A 23,137-nucleotide genomic window follows, 5' to 3' on the forward strand; every position below is an offset into this window, starting at 1 on the left:
AAAGCATTCATACTCTTTGTAATAGATACCTGTATTAGTATCCTTCCTTATGCACATTTCTGTAGGAAATGAAAATTCTCAAACAGGATTTTTTTTTCTTTTTTTTTTTTTTTTAAGTAATAGACTTTGAGAATAAATCAGGAAAGACTTTTTCTTGTCTTGCAATCAATACAAAATAGTTTTGGAAAACCACAAATCTTTATAAGCTATAGCTCCCTACTTATACATCATTCCAACCTAGAGGTATTTTCCCAAGATTTCACCATCTAGAAACAAAAAATCCTCCCAAGGTAGTCCATTAAACGTTCCAGTAGTACTTGTGAATACATTTATAATAGCAATATTGCCAAAAAAGCAAGCTTTTTTCTCAGGTAGAATTCAAATGTAACCTTCTATGGATAATAGCCACACTCTGGGTTTTAGTTTCCCTTGTGAACTTGATGTTACCTGGCCTCAGATGGATTGCTGGGCAGCTATATATTATTCCAGTTTTCCAGTTAGACTGTTCCCTGAGTATGGTTCACAGTGCTATGTCATTCCCAGTAATAAGAGGAAGAGAATTTTTCCTGGTGTCTTGATGTTGCTACATTTATGCCTTTTGTTTACAGATAAGTTTAAAAAGTAATATAAAACAAATTAAATGAGGAGAAATGAAAAGAGTAGCTTTAATCTGTTACATATTTGTAGTGGGAAAAGAATTGTAACCACGTAATCTAGACTCAATTATTTTCCTTTTGGATTATAGCTAATCCACTGCTGTGGTAACATTTTATAAACTTTTCATAATTGAAGTCCTTTAGTATCACAGTCACTTAGCAAATACTTGACGAAAGACTTGACTGCTCTGAAGCTGTGGATGTAATCAAGACAACATAATAGGAACACTCTTTGTACCACTAGGTATGCTAAGATCTAATATGAGTTCTAAAATTACTTGTATCATAGAAGAGTGGAGGACAATTAGATTAGTTATAAAATACATAATGATGGATACTAACACTGAATAAATTACCACGTGACAAGTGAAACCAATATGCAGAAAGAAGTATTTGCTCCATGTACAGAAAGGCTTATAATTGCTTATGAGAAATAAAATGGAGACGTTCTCCTGTATATTGATATAGAAAAGACTTTACACATTAAAAATATCTCAATATGGTAATCTGGTATGCAGATTAAATTCTGAAAAGTGTTCCTAATCATTTTTCGTCATAAATTCCTACTTACTGTCTGTATAAAAGTGGCAGTATAGAAATTCTGGTGGCATCTATTGAATAAACTTTTTTGAGGGGGGGCTGGTGTTCTGCAATTAAATTTGTAGCAATTAAATTTTTTCAAAATGGTTTTAGGTTCATTGTCTAAATTGCCCCACCACCAAAAAGATCCCATCCACAGCTCCTGTGGTTTGCTGAATTATTTAGGGTCATGAAATCCTCTGGAACATATGTTGTAGGTTGGAGGTAAATCTAGAATCTCTGGAAATCTGTTACTCTCTTTTTGATTTCCTTCCCACCTTTCTACTCACTTCCTACAGGTATAATTGTATAATATAATGGACAGACAGAAGGGAAAATGCCCTTATATTATTACTACTTGGTCCATTTTTTTGCCTGTAAAATTGAAGAATAACTAACTAAATAATGGCATGCTTTCCATTCTTATTAAACTGTACATTTTACTGATGTTTACTTAAATCACATAGAAAATAGTAATAAAGGTAGGCTATATTTTTGGAGTCAAACTGGATATGCATATTCATTAACTTGTGCTGCGTGTTTTTACTTGACCCATATATATGCATGGTTGAAAGTCCTAGCTATTTTTGTACTGTGTTTTTACTGCTTCTTTTCCTTACTGTAAGAAACAAAGATCTATTTTGATTGTCTTTAATGATTAGAGTTACTAAAAAAATAATGAATTTTTATCTCTTTCCCATAAAAGTTGTTGTGCTGATCAGAATCTATTTATCCTGTTGGGTTTTTGTGCTAAATGTTGTTACTGCTGGGCCAGTATTAGATAAAGTGCAATCAGAGTACAGAAGTGACAGTCAACAAGTCTGAGGAGCTTGGAAATGGACATTCAATGGAAAGGAGCAGGAGTATTAGCTAAATCTTTATTTCTATCTTTTACTTTATAAATTATATTAAAATCAGCTCATTAAACAGTTCTGCTAGAAATAGAATTTTAATAGTTTATTTTACCATCTTGGGCACTGAAGGACTTACTAACAGCAAGGTTAAGTAGTTAACCTGCCATTCTCTTTCCCTGTGCCCCAAAAGTAACCTCTACTGCCAACACAATCCAAACCTTTTGTTAAAGGATTTTTTTTGGTGCTGAAACTTTGGCATAATTAAAAAAACAAACAAATTTGAAACCAAATAGCATCAAAATTTAATAAAGCAGTTACAGAAGTTAAGTAATGAAGAGATAGGAAGCAAGGATGCTAAAACAATAGGAATCCAAAGGTGCAGATCTCAATATTTAAAGGAAAATGAGAGATTAAAATCAGTAGCCTTATGCTATTTAATTCTATTAGTATACACCTTATAAATATATACAAGGCATAAAACCCCAGAAACTAAATAATAAGCTGTTGCATGCCCATTTCTGACTGTGATTTTTTTAATTGTTTCTAATGAAAAATGTTAGGAAAGTTCTGAATTCTATTTTTTAAGTATACAGTTATGTTGATTTCTTACCTCCTGAGTATTTCATTAATTTAATTCCTCCTAAAGTATTTTTAGGTAGTAGTAAGGGGAATATAGGGTGGAACTCTGTGCCACTGTCAAGGTTGGGACTGGCATTATTGTGAATAATTACAAATTGCCTTTGTTAATGATGAATAAGAGAAAGCGGTAGGTGGGAAGTTTAGCTGAACATAGATAACAACGGAAGAACAAGGGTATCTGGAAAGAAAGGGGAGAGAACATGGAAGAAGAACATAACTTGTTTAGATTGAAGTTGCTAATGGTGGCAAATAGAGGGAAGTGAATAGAAGAAGGAAGGAAATAACAGAATAACTAGAATTCATTGACTTGGGTATGCGAGGGGATGGATGTTGCAGTCAGTGAAGTGAAATTCAAAATAACATGCCTCAGTTTTCCTTTTTTCTAGAATCTACCTAAATAGGTACAAATTACACCCAGTGTCCAGATACAGGGCTCTTTCTTCATAGTCAGAGATACCAGTAATCTCCATGTGTAATTAGACATTATGATAGGAAAGAAAGAGAAGTCCTGTTCTACAAGAATCCGAAACCTAAAGCTTGCACTTCCCGCTGTGTCCAGATGTGTCCTCATAGTTAAGATGTAAAAAGTATTTACTTAGGCTCCATTTTGCCTCCCTTCGAATGCATGGTTCATCTGAGGGTGGACACCAGATCTCCGTATCCTTAGCCATATTCCAGCTGTTAGGACATTGTGCATTTTCTTTCTATCCTGCTGTCCATATGACTAAGCAACGTTGAGTATTTTTATCTTAGTACATCATGGTGGCGGTGACGAGTTTTAGTTTTGATCAATGGAAAATGAGCAGAGACGTTGTGTACTCGAAGCTGTGGCTTCTGCTGCTTGGCTGATGTGACAGAATCTCATCCTACATGTGTCCAGCTCTGATCTTCAAAGTTTGTGCTCTTCATAGTCCCCCAGGATTCAATACGGATTTTGTGATCTTCCATGTGGTGATGGAAAAGTTGTAAGCTCAGTTTGAACAGTTTGCTTTTTTAAATATAGGTGGGGGGGGGTTTTGAGAAAGAATCATGGTGTCCTTGAAGAGAGAAGATACTGTAATTAAAAAGTTACATTAGATATGTTTGAATGGGAATGAACTTTTCACAAAAGGATCTGTGGTCAGATTTCAATTTGTCAGAATTATAACTGGGACCAATGTCTTTTATATTACATCACTTATCTTTTGATATGGGATTAAGGGAGATAGCAAATATGATTGATCACAGGGATTCTGAGAGATTGAGATAATAAAATTCTTTTATTCATGAGGAACGGTTTTAGAAGTTAATTCCTGGAAGGAAGAAATGAGGCTAAATTAGGATTTGGAAAACAGTAATATGCAAGGAAAGAGTAAGGTGCCTCAGCACTCTGTAATAGAATCTGCCATCCTTTATACATAGAAAGTGCAGATGCTAAATCTAAGAAAATACCTTGGAAAATCAATCAGTCTTTGAAAAAAATCAAAATCAAAAAATCAATTATATACCCTCCAATCCTTTTCTGAAAAATTATTCTAAAAAATAAATTAATTCTGAGAACTGAATGCAAATACTGTTCTTAACTGGTAATAACACTTCCACACTTGGAATATCATGAACCATTATGTCGATGAAGTACATGTTGGAATTTGTCTTATTGTAGCACAGCAGCCTTAGACCTGCAATTGATAATGAGAGCTAAAAAATTGTGTTTAACTCTCACTGCCCTGAAAAATACTAAAAAGGAGAGCAGCTGCAACATTTATCTGAATTGTGTTGGACATTTTATCTTTTCTTGGAAGTGTTACCCTTTGAGGAAACATGGTTTAGTCTTGTGTATGTTTGCAGGATTTTCTTCTCCCCTTTCAAAAAGATCTAGGTCTCTCATTAAAAATATTTTCATCCTTTACTCTTTGACAAGGTACCAGGAAATATTTGAAATGTTCATAGGCTATGTAATATTAACCAGCTGTCTTTTTTCCTAACATATCTTTAAAAATGAAATAGCATGAACAAGGATCTTAAAATGAAGTACTTCAGTGATTTTTTTAAATCATAAGATGTTTCTTCAAGATAATTATAATTATAGTTTAGTGCTCCACCAGAGGTCATCTTACAATCCTTTTGTCAATTAAGACATCCCAAAACGTTTAAATCACGTTGGATTTTTATTTTAGTGTTGGAAAATAATCTAATTACCAAAATCAGGTGTAGGTATAAATTTATATTTGAATATGCAGAAGGTCAAAGTCAAATTTAAACTGGAATATATATGTAATTCTTTTGGTTTGGTACTTCCCATTACAAGTGGGAATGAAATATATTTCTCCCACTGCGAAGTCTTCTGTCATTTCAGTCCTATCAGAGAGAAATGGAACTTGTTATTAATATAGCAACTGAATTATTAGCACCTATTGATTTTTTTATTTATTTTGGTGTGAGAGAGAGTACTACCAGTGAACTTCCAGTCTTGCATGATAGAAATTAATAGTGAGTTCAGGTTTTTAATTCACATAATGAATCTTCTTCTCCCTTCTATAAATTATATTTGCACCATACCAGTGGTGCAAATACAGTAAAAAAAGAACTATGTTAATGTTTTGTTTTGATGAATATTTTTTTAGTCTGATACATCTGTCCAGTTGTGCTTCATAGAACAAGAATCTTGAATAGTAAGCTGTTTCTATATTTATTGTGTCAAAAAACCTATATTAGCAACTAAAGCTTAACAGGTTCCAAAATTCTATATGTATTTTCTGTTTAACACCATATTGACACTTTGGAAGGATAGATTAATGGTCAAAACAAAGGAATGGCAGAGTGTAGGTCTGCTTTCTAAAACCGCCAAAAGAATGTGAGTTTTGTCTTCAAACAAACAAACAAACAAACCAGAAAAGACAAACCACCAACCCAAAGCAGAACCCCAACCCAGTTGATTTGAACTGTAATTTGACCATATTACCCTTAACAGTAATCCTTAAGAACAATCAACTTTCCTTTTAAATTGTCTTTTTGAATTCCCACAATGGATCTCCATTCCTTGTCCCATTGCAATATGTACTGTGATACCTGCTGTTCTGGCATTGTTTAAAACCAATAGGCTTTGAGAATAAACCAGTTTTCCTAGCACAAACTGAATATTTCTGTATTTATCTCCTCCCTAGGTTTGCTCAAGATAATTCACAATAGTCATTAATTGAAAGACTTGTCTATAAAACAGGTGCAACTAGTTTCAGATTTTAAATTTGTTCAACTTAAAATTAATCTTGAGCATTGCAATTAGACTGTGTTACTGGATTGAAAATGGCAATTTTGAACAAGTACTGTATTAAACCATTGCATTATTTCTGTAATGCTATCTTACAGGAGTCAAATTTAGTTCATTAAGGGGTTTAGATGCCTATTTTGAGCTTGCCTTTATGTACTGTGCTAATCCTTTACTAATATGTTTCATGCTGTTGATTAGCGATGCTTTTTACCAAGAGGAGGAGCTTATTTTTCCCTAAAATGAATTCTAAATACTTTGATTTCTAAAATATATTGTCAACATTAAAGTATCAAAGTTAGCTCAACTAACTATATAGTTATCCCTTGCAAAACATCAAAATAATTTTTCCTTTTCATGCTTTTTATTATTCAGAAACTTTACAAAGTAAAAGAAGAAACATCTGTCTACATCTGATACAAAATACATTTTTCTTTTCATGTTTTTTCTCCCTTTTCTTGCCTTCCCTGAATACCCATAAAGGCTTGCAGAGTGGTTTCTGGGTAGGAGGTGGTTTTACTGTAAACCTCAAAATGCATTTTTCTTAAATGAAAGTTTCAGATGCATGATGTCTAAAAAAATTGTACAAGACAGTTTTTATTTAGCAGGATCTCTCTACAATTTCTATATAACTTGCCTAATTACCAATTCAGTTTTAGAATTATACCCTTAAGCCTGTATAATTTTACATTTCTTAACCTGAAATTATTATGAGATGATTGTTCATATGTATACATTATTCCTTCACTTGCAGAGACATGCACTCCTGAAACCTCGTAAATTCCCCCCAGAACTGAAGTATGTGGATTACAGTGTAGAGGTGAGCATGCAAGAATTCTTTGAGGTTCCTGAGAAGTTCTCTATTCCAGTGTTGGCATCAAGCAGAGTTAATTTGAAAGTTCTATCAGCAAAAGACCTTTCACCTCAGAAAACAGGTAAGAATAGTCTTAAATATGGTGAATTTGCTTTTTATTTTCTCTAAGAGAATCTGTATTCTCTCAGATAATAGGCCTGTATTCTCTCAGAGAATAAAGTTTTCCTAAATAGATTCAGAAAATGATCTTTCTCTCCATTCTGCTATTGATCAAATCCTCAGCTTTGTCTTTGTCATCACTACCCAAGTTCTATCTTATTAGCTCAAAACAATGCTTTCCACTTGCCCTTGGTTTTCTCAAAGGCACACAACCACAGGAGAGTTGCTCTAAGAAATTCGTTTGGTTTGTTTATCTGACAGACCCTGAATTTGTGCTCATTTCTCACTTCCACTTCTCATCCAGCACTGATCTGTGCTTACATTGTGCCACTTATACCACATATCTTTTCTTGTTTGCCTGCTCCTCAGTCAGAGGGAGTTGTCCACTAATTGTACACTGTTTTCTCCCTGTCCCTCATAAACAAAAAGTTGTGCATTAGTCCTCAGAGTGATCTTATCAGCTTTGGTCAGTCTCTGTTGCCTCTAATTTTTCTATTATCTTAAAATTTATACTGAAATCTTAATTGCTTTCTTTTTTGCTTGGCTTTCATTGTGATCCCTCCTTTGCTAGTTGATTTTTTTTTTTAAATGCTTTATTTAAACCTATAAAGCACTCTAGGTTGCATTTCTTAAAAGAACTTGAGCAGCTGAGGGAACTGGGGTTGTTTAGCCTGGATAAAAGGAGGCTCAGGGGAGACCTTATCACTCTACAACTACCTGAAAGGAGGTTGTAGCGAGGTGGGTGTCAGTCTCTTCTCCCAAGTAACAAGTGATAGGACAAGAGGAAAGGGCCTCAGGTTGCACGAGGGGAGGTTTAGATTGTATATTAGGAAAAATTTCTTCACCAAAAGGGTTGTCAAGCATTGGAACAGGCTGCCCAGGGAAGTGGTGGAGTCATCTTCCGTGGAGGTATTTAAAAGATGTGTAGATGTGGCGCTTAGGGACATGGTTTAGTGGTGGACTTGGCAGCGTTAGGTTAATGGTGGGACCTGATGATCTTAAAAGTCTTTTCCAACCTAAATGATTCTATGATAAAATTTGTGTTTATATTTACCTGCTAGGGAATCTGTACTTGGTTATATCAAAGCTAAAGTAATGTCCCACAGGTATCTGATAACAACACAAATAATTTTTGGTTTTTCTACTTAAAATGAAAGTAGTAGTTTCCTTAGCAAATTTAGTAAAGACTTGAATTATAGTCAGTCCACCAATGTGAAAAATCCATAGGTTGGTTTCACCACTTCTTTTCTTGATCAATAGAGTCATTCTGCATGTTTCTGCCGTTCACTTCTCCAAGTGTCATTGGAATCAATCATGTGCTTTCATGGTGTATGTTTGTTTTCATACTTGGTGTATCCCTTGTGGTTTTTGTTTCTTTTCTGGAATAAAAATAAGGAGTTTCTTGATTATTTCTGACAAGTCTTTTTGTTACAGATTCATTCAACTTAGATTACAGTATCTGTGCTGTAAAACATTTTAGGGTGTCACTGGACATGTTTTTAGGAAGATGACAATACTTATTGCAGTATTAGAAGCAAAACTAGCCTGATGAGTAACTACAGGACTAGCAGTCAGTAGAAGTTTTAGAACAGATGTAACACAGGTTGGAGGCTGAAACATTTATTGAATGACAAGATATTTAAATACTAGTTAAAATCCTTTTGTTGTCAAGTTAAAAAATAATTGCCTGTGTTTGTAATAATCGACGTAAAGGTGAACTAAAAAAAGTCATAATGACTTTGTTGAGTGGTGCAGGGGATTCTTTGGATTGCACTCTAGAAGAGGGAAATACCAGCTGGGAGAGAGAACAAAATCTGCACACACAAATCTGATAAGGACATAATAAGACCTTCATCATGATCTCAGAACAAAAGTTGTTAACTGACCAGATGGCAGGTCACCATTGCTTAGCAACTTCTCAAATGATTTTTACAGTTGAAATGTGAATGAACATATCTGAAAATTTTAGAATATTAATTGCTAAAATGTAGTGAAGAAACTACATTACAGTAAGGAAGTGGTTATTTTTCTGTTAGTTCATGCTGCTTCTTTATCCATCGAAGGAAATTATAAAAGTATCTGAAAGAGGGAAGTAAGCAATGCAAAGTCAGAAACTAAATCATACTGCAGGGAACACGATCTTTTTGATATTTATTTTTTCTTTCTGGGACACTTAAATAGTTACATGAAAGAGTAGAAATGTCAACATGATGCAGAGAACTAAATGGGGCTTTGGTAGTGAATTCAGAGGTGGTGAGCTAAAGAACAGCTAAAAAGGGAAGCTGAGATAACCGGCTGATAGCATGAAAACAGGCAAAGATGTCTTCAGTGCAAAGACATCTGATTCAGTGTATTTGTTGTGCTAATGAGGAAACACAGCAATATTCACAGGCACTTAGAAAATCTAATATTGTGACAGAAGTCCCCAGGTGGTGTTCCTGTGGATGGAGGCAAAACATCGGTCTCATCTGAAAATTTTGTTAACTTCATTATCTGAAGAAGAAGCAGTATTTTAGCCATGGTGGTAGCTTTCCTTAGGGTGGGAGTAGCTTCTCTGAACAAATGACAGAGTGCTTAGATTTATGAAGAAAAACAAAGGTGGAAGAAAGCTAACTGAAATCAATCCTTGTATCAGAATTTCTTAGAGTGCAGTAGCAGGAAGTGTCCAGACAATATTTTAAGAACTCTGCCAACAGGGAATTAGAAGGTAAAAATCAATGCCACTCAACATATTTTCTTGTAAAATAGATCTTGTTAAATAACCTTATTACATTTTTGGTAGTATTACAGATCTAATAGATAAAAAGAATACAATATGTTTATCTTACTTCCAATACGACATCTTGATCAAAACCCAAACCATATACTTGCATGGAGCTAAAATAATACATTGGCCAGATTGAAAACTTTAGCAAATTTTGTTGTTAATTCATTGCTGGAGAGTCATCAGAAAGTGAGCCCTCAGGAACCAGTACTTGTTGGACAATGTTAACTACTTTTCATTAGTAATTTAGAAGATTATATAAAGTCTTTGTTGAGTTAGAAATGACCCAGATTTTGTGAAAGAATAGTTGGAATTGCTGCATAGTTATAAACTATGTATTTTAGTGCAACCAAACAGGTCGTAGTATATCTGAAACAGAGTCTGCGTGCTAGACCAGGTAAGAGGCTGATTTTGGACAACAGTTGTTAGTGAAAAGGACTGACAGTCACACAAAATTATTATCTCAGTGTGAGCTCTTTCTTAATGCTGAAATGGCCAATGAAATCTACAGATAAATTAGAAGTGTCGTGAGAACTGGGGAGATGGTCTTGTCTCAGTACACAGTATTGGCAGAAGAGCTAGTACAGAAGTGAAGGGTCTGGTGTCTGTAAGAAGTTTATGGAAATTCTGAAAGGATTTGAAAAAGACAAACCACAAAAATATTTCAGTGCTAGAAAATAAAGTTTAGGACAAGAGCAACCCAGTGATCACTTTGAATTCTGTGTGCCTGCCAAGCAGTTCAAGCACAGCCCCTGTAGTGTGTCAATGTTACATGACCCAAGGAGTCTGTACTTACTGCACGTGGAAGGAGATCATCTAGTAAGTCTGCCATTAGCAGAATTCCTAAGGATACAGTATAAACCTCAGCCCAGCTCTGTTTCATACTGAGATTGTTAGGAATCCTTTGGTCTCATCTGTACATTGAACTACACCTTGAGTACCCCCGTCCTCTTAAAGCTCCTCTTGATATGCAGAATGTATCCTGTAATTCTTTGCTGTGTAAAAATTTTGGTATGTAAGAAGATCACGTCACATACCACAGTGATTGTTCACCGTTGTCTCAAATAGGATCCTTAGGAGCTTTAGTCTCTCTGGATCATCAGAAGTAGCCTGGGAAATAATTCAATCCCCATATATAGCTCAGGAGAGAGGTAACTGACAGTAAAACTTTAATGTTTTATAAACCAAAGGATAGTGGATTGACCATTTAGAAACTCGTGTTAGGCATAATTAAAATTGAAATAAGTTGCCCTTTTCTTAGGCGGTGTGTTATTGAAGAATGAAAAGGCTAAAATGTCAAGTGGAATTCAAATAATGGCTCCAGATTTTAAGCAACAGAGAAGTAGCATCCAAAACCAGCTCCATGATTCACCAAACTAAGAAGTTGATGGTTTCCTTGGATAAAGCATCCATAGAAATGCTTTTACTATCTTGCCTCATCTGTCTGTGTATGTGCGTGTTTCCCAAGCAAAACCAGTACAAGTTACACTTGGTTCAAGGTTTTAGCTAATGGATTCTATCCCTTTGTTTTCCCATCTTTCTCCCACCCCTTGCTGTAATCCCTTATTAGTCAGGGAGCCGTTCCTTTTGTGGTTAATGATAAACGTATCACAGAAAACATATCACAGTATCCTTTACCTCATTCTCTGGTCAGAATTGAGATTCAGAAGATTCACTGAAACCTGGAGTCTGCCTAGAAGAACATGTGAATAGACACCAAAGGCTTCAAGCTTACTTGACAAATGAAACCTTTAGGGGTCAGGATGCTCATATGTGATTTAGGTTTTCATCAGTGAACTCTGACATCTGCTTGCACGACTGTCAGTGTCAAGGCTTATCTTTGTCTTTGGTGCGGTCTTGAGACCATTGCATTTGTGAGGGTTAAGAACATACTGCTTCTCTAAAGCCAGTAATAGATTTGGTGCTGGCAGTACCTGTTTCTCATCATCACGGGATCTGGGAGGAAGATATTGATTTCCTTTCATTGTATTTATTTTATTAATTTTATTTTATTTATGTGTGTATTTGGACTTGTCCCATGCTGTGACTGGAAGAATGTTGTGCTGTCCCAGTGTCACTCCGTCTTCCTTCTAAAGGTGAAAACACAAGAAACTTTGAATAGAGCGGTTTTATGGCTCAGAGTTGTAACTTGATAAGCATCCATCTGCCTTCACAAATTCTGTGCACCTTTAGGATCAAACAATAATTTAAAATTTAGGACATTTTGCTGTCATTTTGTAAAGATACAGGTTTTAAAACTTTTTAATTTAGTTGCCAGTGTCACAGATTTTTTAATGCATATATATGTTTATAATCTTGATAATTATTATTTTTTACAGTTTTGTCTAAAGATTTCCTGCCATGTGGTCTTAATTTATAGAACTGTATCTGTATAAAAGAACATGCTCTTCCTGCAAGTAAGGAGCATGTTTGACAAGTCAGAGCCATTATATTATCTTTGTTTGATAGAGTTTATAAGCAGTTCATCTGCTTTCTATTTGCTGCTCTTATCTAGCAGCACAACACCAATTACGGTGGGGAAAGAAGGAAATGTCTATGGATTTTTGGGTAAAACAGTGAAAACCAAAACAAAAATCCATCCTATTTGTCTTTTCAGCAGTTTATGAAAGATCAGCTTTAACTAAGTTTTAACTAAGCAGAACAGCTTGCTCGGCAGTTTGGTTTATTTGAACAACATGGTTTTTATACTAAATAATGTTATGTATCAAAGATGAAATAACATAGGTTGAAAGGGGCGGAAGGGCTTTGTTTTGCAAAGTGAAGTCTCTGGAAAAGTTTGAGAAATCTGCAAAGTAGCAGAGTACTTATCTCACAGGCTGAACTAAAGCTTTCAGCCTTATTTCTCTGTGTTTTTCTGACTTCAGCTCCCTCTCACTCCTTCATTACGGAATTTTTTGGAAAATTTTGAAAAACAAGGATCCTTGAATGCATAATTGGAAAAATACAGTGTAGGTATTGAAAAGTGCTGTTACTGTTTTATGAAGGGGAGTATTACTGGAACATCACATCCACTTCTGGTTTCCATACTTCAGAAGGGAGTTTACAAATGAGGAAGGGTTCAGGGAAGTGTTATAGTAATTATTTCAAGGTCTTGAAAGCTTGAATAGCTTGATCTCTCAGTGATCTCTGAGGGAAAGAGGTCCTGTTCAGGTTACCTGTAAGTACTTAAAAAGGGAGAACATGTCTGACTGTAAAAGGCTCTATGCAGAAAGCTTTCAACATAACATGGAGATTTGTAATGAAACAATTTATGATACCTGTAAAATTATGTGAGGTTTATTAAATACTGACACAAACTCAAGAGAAACAACAATCTTTCTACCACTTAGTCTTATAAAAAAGAAAGTGGAAGCTTTCCTAAGATACACACTTTTGTTCCAACTGTCAGGCTAGGGCTTAATATAAGAATTATTTGGTGAAATTCTAATGTTAAGATAAATGTCCAATAATATGCTTTTGATATTAAAAGTGAAATAAACATTTGATGCAGTCAGATTATACAAACAGGGGAAGAAGAATAAAATACTTACTTAAAAGCTAAAATTGCACAAAACCAAATAGAACTATACATTTCTAGACATCAAGTTGAAATAAATGAAGACTGAAAAATCAAAGCTAAAGTGAAAATTAGTTGAATGATTAGGGAAAAGAGAAAAAATATTACTCTGGAAGATGGAAGTTGGTTATCAGATTTCTGAGTACTCATAAATTATTTGCACCAAAGTTTAACAAAAATTAAGGACCATAATTTTAGTACACAAAATTTGGAAAACAAAGTTCAGACATACATAGGATGTTCTCTTCTGTAGGAAGGGAAACATTCTGCAGATAAATTTGAGCAATTGCCTAAATAATACAAGATCTATTGCTTCCAATATCTAAAACTAAAGCACTGTGGTGGGTATTCCAATATAAGAACAATAAGCATTTATCCCAGAGTTAGGAAATTCAGGAATTTTCTGGAATAGGCTGTGCCTTTATATATTGTAACATGACACTGGCAATGGCTTTGAGTAATAGCAAAAGAAATGTGTAGAAATTCCTGAGGTAGAGTGCCTCACATATTTGCATGTGACAGTTCATGGATACTACAGCATGCAAGTACTTTATAAGAAGGGCTTCCTGTTTATTTGGTTTTCTTTTTTCAGACTGTTTTTTGTTTGCAATCTTCTGCCTTAAAAGGACTTTACATTACCAGTCGTACTATTAGCAGAAACCTGATAGTGATACCCTTGGACTAGAAGTATTTTAGAGGAAAGAAAACATAGGGGGGTAAATGACTGATAGCAGTTGATATGCAAAAGCAATACAGCAGCATGTCAGTACCAGCATATCAGTACTTTATATTATACATTGTAATAATAATGAAATACCAACTGCTGTTGCCATATAATGATAAATATACGTATGTATTACATCAGTAGTGATAAATTTGTGCAATTGTTTAAAATAATGGCAAGATTTTAATTTTCAAATGGATATGCACCTAAGCAAGTATGCCCTGATATACACTTACTGTATTTTATAAGCATGTACTTTGAACTTTTCTAAGGCAAGCATGCACCTAGAATGCTTTTAGTCATGCCATATGGTTTAGTTTCTTTCCTAGTTTATAAAGATAGACATAAAAAAACCTAGGCAGGAAAATAAAACTAAAACCATATTTTTTTGATGTCTAGGTTGTGCTATTTCAGCATTAAAATTGTCCAGGAAGAAATAAAAGTCCACGATGCATTTTCAATGAAAAAATCTTGTTCCACCTTGCTATCTGATTTACATTCAGTATCAAAATCTAACATCAGAGTTCTGTTGCCTCTTACTACAGGATTTGACAATGCTGTCTGCCTGCTGTTATACTTGCAAAGAATATGCAAAAAGAGCCCTCTTTTTTTTTTTTTCTTTCCTCCCCAGTGAATGGATGAAAAAGCTTTCTCTACAGAACTATCAAGAATTGTTAGAAATTTTCTACTTTCTTGATAATTGTTCCTACAGTTAATTATTCAGTTGTTGTGGCTTCTTCCTGACTTCTGTTAAAACAAATAGTGGCTTACTTTTTTTCTCTTTTTTTTAAAAGAAAACTTCTTTCCTTAGAGAATTCTAGATTGCAAAAAGAAGGAAATGTGTATTATCATGTACTACAGAAATCTCTAGCTAGCTTTTGTTATCGTTTTGGCATTAAGCCTTCATTACTAATTTTGCATTAACTTACTATTTTGCAGTAAGTGGTATAAAAACTTGGCGTTGATTCTCTCCATGTAATACTTCCTTATGCATTCAGTGCACTCTTTTTGTTAGTTCTGAGCTCTCTTCTCTGTAGGAAATTTTGTTCAATTTTCCTTTGTTTCCCCTCTGTTCCTTATTTTTTAAAGATCTTGTCTCAGCTACTTCCTTCTGCCAGTCATGAAGAATAATTTTTGAAATTTTTGATATTTGTAAATTTTGGGCATATGTTTAGAGAGATCTTAGCTCTGTCTTTGTTGTGATTTTAGATAAAGAGGCTTTGAATTATTACTCTACTATATTTTTCTCAAGGTAATACTTTATAATTTGGCTAATCCTTTTCAGTAGGGGCTATGCATTGCATGACTTAAGAAAGCACCTTAGCTTTACTATGTTTCCTAAGTTGTATTAAGCAAACTTTTTACTTGGCAGCATTCCAGTTGCCCATTGGCATAGTGACTGTGTAGCGTGCTTATTTCTAAAGCTTATATGGGTATTCTTCAGAAATACTAAAGGGTAATGTTTATTAAAAAAACAACCCCCAAGAAACTCTTTGTTCTACTTTATTGTAGTGCCACACAGCTAGCTCTTCACAGGCTTCTGAATGTGAGACATGAACATGGCTGCTGAGTATTCACAACCAGACATTGAAAAAACTCTCTTCCATTTGCATTTTAAAATCACTTAAGGAAAACCTGCTTTCATTCCTTTTTATTTCCCCAGTAGATCTCCCTTTTCTGATTGATCAAGTGTATTTAACTGTTTGCTTAGATGTGTAATGATATGAAGTATTTAAGTGGAAAAAAACCAATAAACAGTTAGTAGGTTTTTTAGAAACTCTTCTACAAATCTGTGGTGTTCAGATAAAGTGAAAGAAAATCAGCAAATAAGCATACAAAGTGACAGAAAAAATTTCAAAACGTATCAGCGCTCATTAAGCAGATATAAAAGAGTGGTTGCTTTTTCAAGTCTACTGAGTAGAGTGATGTTCTAATTCAGATGAGCTCATTTGAAGACCCAATATGTAAACAGAAGTCAGAAGAGTCTGGGCTCTTCAATATAGTTGCTTATTTAAGCTTCTAGGATTCCATACCTGCAAATTCAGTCTTCAGGTTAATTTAAGCAGTTATTTGTGACACATGCACGGTGTCAGAGGCTGAGATAAGTTCACTGTGAAATTTAACTTTGAGCTTCTAAATAGGTAGGACCATCATTGCTCAATAAAAGCTAATTTAAAGTGCAAGTAGTTGACTAACTGCTGAAGGCCCATAGTTTCCTACCTTCAGAAATTATGCCAACACATTGTGATATGGAAGAATAGTATTTCTATTCTTGCTCTTTCCCTCCTCCCACAATTTTTAATAGGGCTAAACAGCAATTACTTTACTAAGTGCCATAATTAGTAACCTCTAGAATATGTTTTCTCTTACATTTTAATGTCAAAACAACTGTCATTACTTTTCTTTGAAAGGTACTGTTTGTTGGCTAATGCAGTTAGAGGATTAACTTTGAATTCAGGTCAGGCAGATCTAAATGATGAGTTGTAAGATTTTTAAGAACTGGAAGACATGGACTTTCTTAATTCCAGACGGTGATCAGATTGCCTTTTTCAATAAGTAAATGGCACAAGATGCGAGGCAGTTGCCAGAGAACATGACCAACACCTATGTGCTGTAATTTAGCTTTCCGAGAACATGTGGTGCTATTATACACCAAAAGTTTTGCTTTTGCAAATACCCCTGTTTTGACAACTGTCTCACAACTAAACCCAATTCAGATATTCCAGTTCAGGATCAAGTAAATGTTTCTCATAGGCCTTTGGCTAACACAAATCTATAAAAGAAAACTGTTTGTTGCGTATTTCACATGAAATATCTCCCCATCAAACAATAAATATCCTGTCTAGGGAAGGAAACTGTACCAAAACCCTGTGTTGTTCTGCCTGACTTTTCACTGGTGGAGAAATGCTTGCAGTCTCATTCATTTTCATGGATGCAGACTCTGCTTCCTATTACATGGAAATAACATAAATGCTGCCCTTTGCTTACTGTTACTACTTTTGTCTCAGAAATTGTTAGGCCAGTTGTGACCCCATGGATTATTTTCATTAAATCTTTGAATGAATTCCTAGACTAATCTTTGCTGAATCTGTTATGAGACTGAGAAAGAAGAAAACATACAAAGCTGAGAAACTTTTAAGCCCAGTTTACTTTATGGTATTTAAAATTAGCATGAAAAAACATTTTGCAGGAAAAAAACAACCTTCACCTATAATTCACAGGCAAGTGATTTCTGTAATCATTTTGATTTGGAGATCCTGTCTCACTTCAGAAACTATGTCTTAGTGCAAAAAAATACTTATCATGTTAAATAAACATCACCAATTTACATGATTTCCTTTTCATTGATTGTAATTGATCATAATATTTCAGTTATTCAACTGACCTATTCTTCAATGTATTTTTTTTTAATGCATAAGAAACAAATATTTTAACAAAAGTAATGCCAGACTAAATATTATAAATATAGAATGGGATGGGTAGGAAGACTCTTCTTGTTTTTCTTTTTAAATTTTTCTGTAGGAGGCACTTCTGTTTGAAAGTGTGCATTTCAAAGATGGGTCTAAGTCAGTGAAAGATAACCCTAATTATTAGTAATTACAATTTCCATTTAGTGCAAGAAAGTAAAACTCATGCAGAAATATTTTGGAGCTTCCAGTACACTGTATTATCTTTCTTCAAATACATGTTGTAAACATCTACTTTATCTTGAAATGCAAGTATTTAAAATGTGTACTTTAAATTTTAACTAAATATTTTGTTTCAACATCCTAAAATAATTCTTGTAGACAGAGAAAATTAGGGACTGTACTAATGAACTGAAGAATGGAAAGGACAGTTTCATTCCTTGCGTAACTGACAAACTCAGGTCACTTTTGTGGAAGATAACCAATGGGGATAATAACTTAGTGACAAAATAGGAAAAAAAAGTAATAATTCAAAAATTACCAGGCCATTAATCTTGTCTTTAAAAGAGAACAAACTAATTTATTTCAGAGAGGGTTAAACCTGAGGTGCAATTTATAATCTTTTTGATAGCCTAGTAATGTTGAAAGATTAATAATGCCACTCTATATGATTCGTCTCTTGAACTTGAGCTATTTTTGTGAAAAAACTGAAGTAGTGATGACATAAGGCAACACGAAAGCTTCAGTTTGCTGTTCGTTTGCAGAGAGGTGAGAACCGAATACATGAGGAGCACCACTTTGTAAAATAGAATGAGCAGCATCACAAATGAAGATTGATTGCACTTTCAAAATTCTGTAGTTGTCATTGAAGATATTAGAATAGTTTGAGTCCAGTTTTCATACATGTCATCAGAAAATAAGCCAAATTAAGGAAGAAGGGAAATTCCACATGAATTTGTCAGGTGTTCCCCATCAGGGAGAAGCAATTTGTTTGGAGTTTTATCTGTAAGGTTCTGTTTTGTCGTTACATAGTCTCTGACCTTCCTCATTATCTTTTCCAACTTTAGGCATTGCTTTCTCACCTTGGAAAACAGTGAAAAGAAACAGTCTTTGTTACATATAAAACTACAGTAAAGTTTTTACAGCTGCAGTCTTCATGTAGTTTTTCAGGCTTCTTGGAGACTCTTGGGAGAGTTGGACTGGGGAACTCTTTTTATGGCCAGTCACTGGAGTTCCTCATGTGCCTTCCCTTCTCCTTTGGGATGCACTTCCCTCCTTCCTTGTAGGAAGTGTCCTACAAGGGCTAGTGAAGGGCTTAAAATACTGTGAAAGATACTGATCCTTTCTGTAAGCAAGAGCAGAGGAAGAAGTCTTTGCAGCAGAATTGTTAGACCTGGCTATGCCCAAAGATGGACAGCATTGGTATTGCTTCTTCCTTACTCTAGAGATTACTGTGGGGAGTTTTTCCTACATGCTGTGGATTGGGCAAATAGGACTTTTCATGATTCTGTTCCAACTTGGACACCCCTGGCATTTTCAGAAACTCAGACTTTCAGTCCAAAATTGGGCATAGGAAAAGTCTGATGAGTAGCTCTCATGAGAACTACTAAACTTAACAGAATTCCAGTCATTGTTGGGGCTACTATTAGCCAAATGTACTGTATTGTCTCTGATATCTCTCATGGTAACTGTTGACAAAAGTGTAGTAACTATTATACTTTTTTGATATCTATGGAAATTCATATACATTAAATTTTTCTACTAGATTTAATAGATCTTTTAAAATACTTCTCTCTGTGCCCTACTAAAACTAATACAAAATATTGTTTAGATGCTTAAATATACCTTTTTTTAGGAAAATAAAAATTTGGCTATGCTTACATGGTAAGAGTCCTAAAATTCTATTGTTTCTTTTAAGTTGTTGCATGTACTGCTGGGGAGACTCTCCTACAGTTTATTAGAACTCTCTCCAGATTCTGCTTGTGAATTCAGTGTTTCTGAAAAGCTTTACAACATTGCAGTTTTTTGGTTTTGTTTTTAGATAAAAGTGATGCAGTTGAGCTTCCTATAAAATTCATTCCTCGGTATGCCGGTTGCTACCACTGTCAGATTCTTCTGAAGTCCTCCTGCGATGTTCGTGTCTATGAGATTGAATGTGTAGTGAATACAGACCAGGCTGAAGCAGAGCTTGAATTTCGAACTCCAGCTTACCAGGCAGTGATTCAGGATATTCCAATAGTAAGTTCACTTTACTACTAGAAACTAAACTAAGATTCAGGATTTTTAAAAACTGGACTCCGGATCAATACTGTTAAAATTTACAGTTGTAAAATGCACAAATGCATGTAAATACTGAGTTGAGTATTATTACTCAAAGTCCATGTTAGACATAATATAAAACTTGTTGGGAAAAATAGTTTCTGGCAGTTCTTAAAGTAAATTTAGTTTGATGGGCTTATTTCTAATACTTCACTTCTGTCCTGACAATTGTTAATCTATTATTTAATAATGTTATCACACTGAAAGTGCAAAAAGGAGTTGTTTAATCTCAGGAATAAATGTATTGTTTCTGAAAAAAAGGAGAGATGTTGAGGAGTAAAATAGAAGAACTAGATTACCAATTTTAAAAATATGGCAAGCATAGGCAGTATATCACATACAGTTTTATCATCTCTATTTTGTATATGAAAACCTTGAAACATGTGAAGTAAGACCAGGGAGTGAAGATGGAGTGTAGGTTGGAATATCATCTCCCTCAGAAAATTATTGCTCAAAATTTAGAGAACTTTTCTGATTTAAAAGAATAAAAAATATGAAAAAATGATGGGGAAGGAGCTTAAGCTGCGAGAGAAAGGGTAAAGATTCTTTAAGAGATAAAAATGGTAAAATATTTCCTAAGTTTTGAGCTACAGTTTGGTCTATGTACTTGATGTAACCTTTTGATATTAGAGCCACTGAAGAATACTAGTGAGTTAATTTATAGAAAAATTATTCTGAGATTTTGTAGACAAAAGAGTGGGGGCAGATTCAAACAAGGAGACTTAATGTCTGGGGAAACACCATACTGTGGATGTTCTGTGAAATACTGAAAGTAGACAAGGAACATTAAGAAAGAAAAAAAAAAAAAGTAAAGAAAATGAAAGGAAATCATATTACTGTGCTATCTTTTCTTACACATAATTTTTAAGATATTCATATATTATTTATTAAACATTGATTTAATGAATGTTACATTAGCTGAAAAACAGCTGTTATATAACACAGAAAGGTAAGGGGTTTTTTCCCACCTCCTTTAAACAGTGAGTTTCTAAACAGATTAGGTTTATTCTTTTGATTTTTTTCCCCCACTTCTGAGTGTTCCTAAGTATATGCTTTTAAATTTCATGCAGGAGTCATGCTTTTATATTAAGTCCTGCTTGTTTTCTTACCAAGGAAATAAGAAGTACCCCAATTGAAGCATATACTCTGTGTGTTTGTGAGAGAGGGAATTTGTATCTCTGTTAGTCTGTCTCTTTCTATGGAATGCATACACATGGCCACAAAGTCTGCTCTAAATGTTATGCCCTAAATTTGCAAAATCAAACACTGATGCACAAACAGATATAAAAATGTAAAGTTGTTCCTGCCCTTTTACATCTTAAGCTTAATTTTGTGATTGCACATTATTTTTTTCACAAGGTTTCTTTCATGTTCAGTGTAAGAAATGTGTGTTACTCTGGTAAGGAGTTAGATACTTTACATTTTTGTATACATTCATTCTAGCTGGAGCTTCTGCATCTATTTTTCCATACTTTAATGTTGTTAGTTAGCACTGTTATATTTGTCATTCAAATTACTGAACTTTGAAATACTCTATGGAGGAAGACATGCTCATAGAGAGTGAAACTGAGGTATGGGGTTGTTCAATCTGCTAAACTTAGTTTCTTGAACCCAATATTTAATATTCAAAGCACTTTTTATGGACACTAGCAAGCTAACACTGTCATAACATCTGTGTGGTAGGTTGAACACTTTATAAATGGAGCAAATAAAATGGTAAAGTGTTTTGCTTAAAGCCATACAGTGAATTAGTGACAGAACCAGAATAAGAACCCACCTGAATCTGAAATCTGTGATGGTTTTTTTATACGGGAGTTAAGGCTGAACATCTGAAGTTTCTGTATTTCTCACAAGCATGAGATGAATGTAATTGTTCCATCATTCACTTTCAGCCTCTCCAGTGAAAGAGGTATAGGTCCTCTAGGTATAGGTATACATGCAGCCTTATTATGTACCTTGGATTTAATCACCTACCATCCTGTGAAAAGATTCTAACTCCCTTAACATTAATTGTATTTGTCATTGACTTAACAGGCTTCAAGTAGTATTTTGCATTATGCAGAGATCCTGTAAGACTTAGGTGATTAAGTAATTAAAACTGTTTATTAATCCACAAGTTCAAGGGAGTAGAATTTAACAATTATTTTATTGAAATTTTCTAATATTTGTGGTTGACCTTAATAACTTTCTTTAGAAGGTATTTTTAGACAAATTCATGCTGTATTAGAAGGATTTGTTACAGAAGAATTTCAAAGTGACCATGTTTGTCAACTACATTTCTCCAGCTGACAAGTTTTTGTATTTGAGATTAAGAAATACTCATTGGTGTAATCATCACTAGTGTGGATAAAGGAAGCATTTGATACCAATGGCACTAGAAATCATTGAAAATAAAACAACTTAACCCCCCAAATTTAGCCTGTCCTCCTCTTTTCCTTACCAAACAACAATCATGGTGATTCTTTTCCTCTATCCCACCTTTTAAAACAGTAGATTAGCAAAGGGTGATGACCTGCCAGTTTTAAAACTGGCCAAGCTGGTTTTCAAAAGGATAAAGTTGTTCCTGATGTTGTGGAGAAAAAAAGCATGAGAATAAAAATAATCTTTTGATGCATTTTTTTCCCTTTCATTTTATCTTCAGCATGAGAATACCAGTTAATTACTTTTTTTTCTTTCATGTTTTCTACCAGAGATTATGTAACTGTGGTTATTACAGAATTGGAGATCACAGTGATGGAAGTATTTTGAAAAACTGAGGCACTATACAAATCTCGACATTCCAAACAGGGATTTGTGCTCAACTACTAGGAAATTTACCTCTTAACAACTAAGAATTAAGCATTAATCATACGTATTAATCAAATCTTAGATCTATGATACTGCAGGTCTCGTGCCATGCCATGGGGTTAGCTCTGATGACCACAGGTGGTGGTTCTTAGTTTCTGAGGTTGAGATAGCTGAGCTTTAGAGACTTTCAAAGAAGGAAATTAGGATTGAGTATCATCTCTGTTCCCCAAAATCCATTGTTTATCTCTGACATTTATATACTTTTTTCCATGGATAAAGACCATTATGGGTCAAAGGATTACTTCCTCTTCTCATAAATCAGATCAATCTTCTCTGTTTTGACAAGGCAAGTATTAGTTCTTGAATGCCAGTTTATTTTATTTTTCTTTATTTCTTTATTTCTTTATTTCTTTATTTTATTCATCTTTATTTAAGATGAATGTTAACCTTTCTGAAGACTGGATGTTTGGTCATCTGGTTCCTTCAAATAGTAGGAGGCTGGATAGCATCATTTTAGTTTTACTATTTTTATGCAGCCCCCAAGCATGTATTGCAAAATATCCCACTTTCTACCATAATCAAGCAGTCCTGTGATACATCTGGATGTAAGAGAA

The 23,137-nt window shown here is 34.4% G+C and overlaps 1 protein-coding gene across 1 annotated transcript in view; it reads left to right on the plus strand.

Moving 5' to 3' along the window:
* The window catches only part of CFAP47 (cilia and flagella associated protein 47), a 354,495-nt gene that overhangs the window by 152,459 nt on the left and 178,899 nt on the right, over nt 1–23,137 (plus strand). Inside the window, exons 45-47 of the mRNA XM_072852476.1 lie at nt 6,727–6,907; nt 10,971–10,977; nt 19,466–19,655. Of these exons, the coding sequence (XP_072708577.1) occupies nt 6,727–6,907; nt 10,971–10,977; nt 19,466–19,655 (378 nt within the window). The remainder of the gene's footprint in view (nt 1–6,726; nt 6,908–10,970; nt 10,978–19,465; nt 19,656–23,137) is intronic.

This window comes from Ciconia boyciana, chromosome 1 (genome assembly GCF_034638445.1).
Source record: "Ciconia boyciana chromosome 1, ASM3463844v1, whole genome shotgun sequence".
Lineage (NCBI taxonomy): Eukaryota > Metazoa > Chordata > Aves > Ciconiiformes > Ciconiidae > Ciconia > Ciconia boyciana.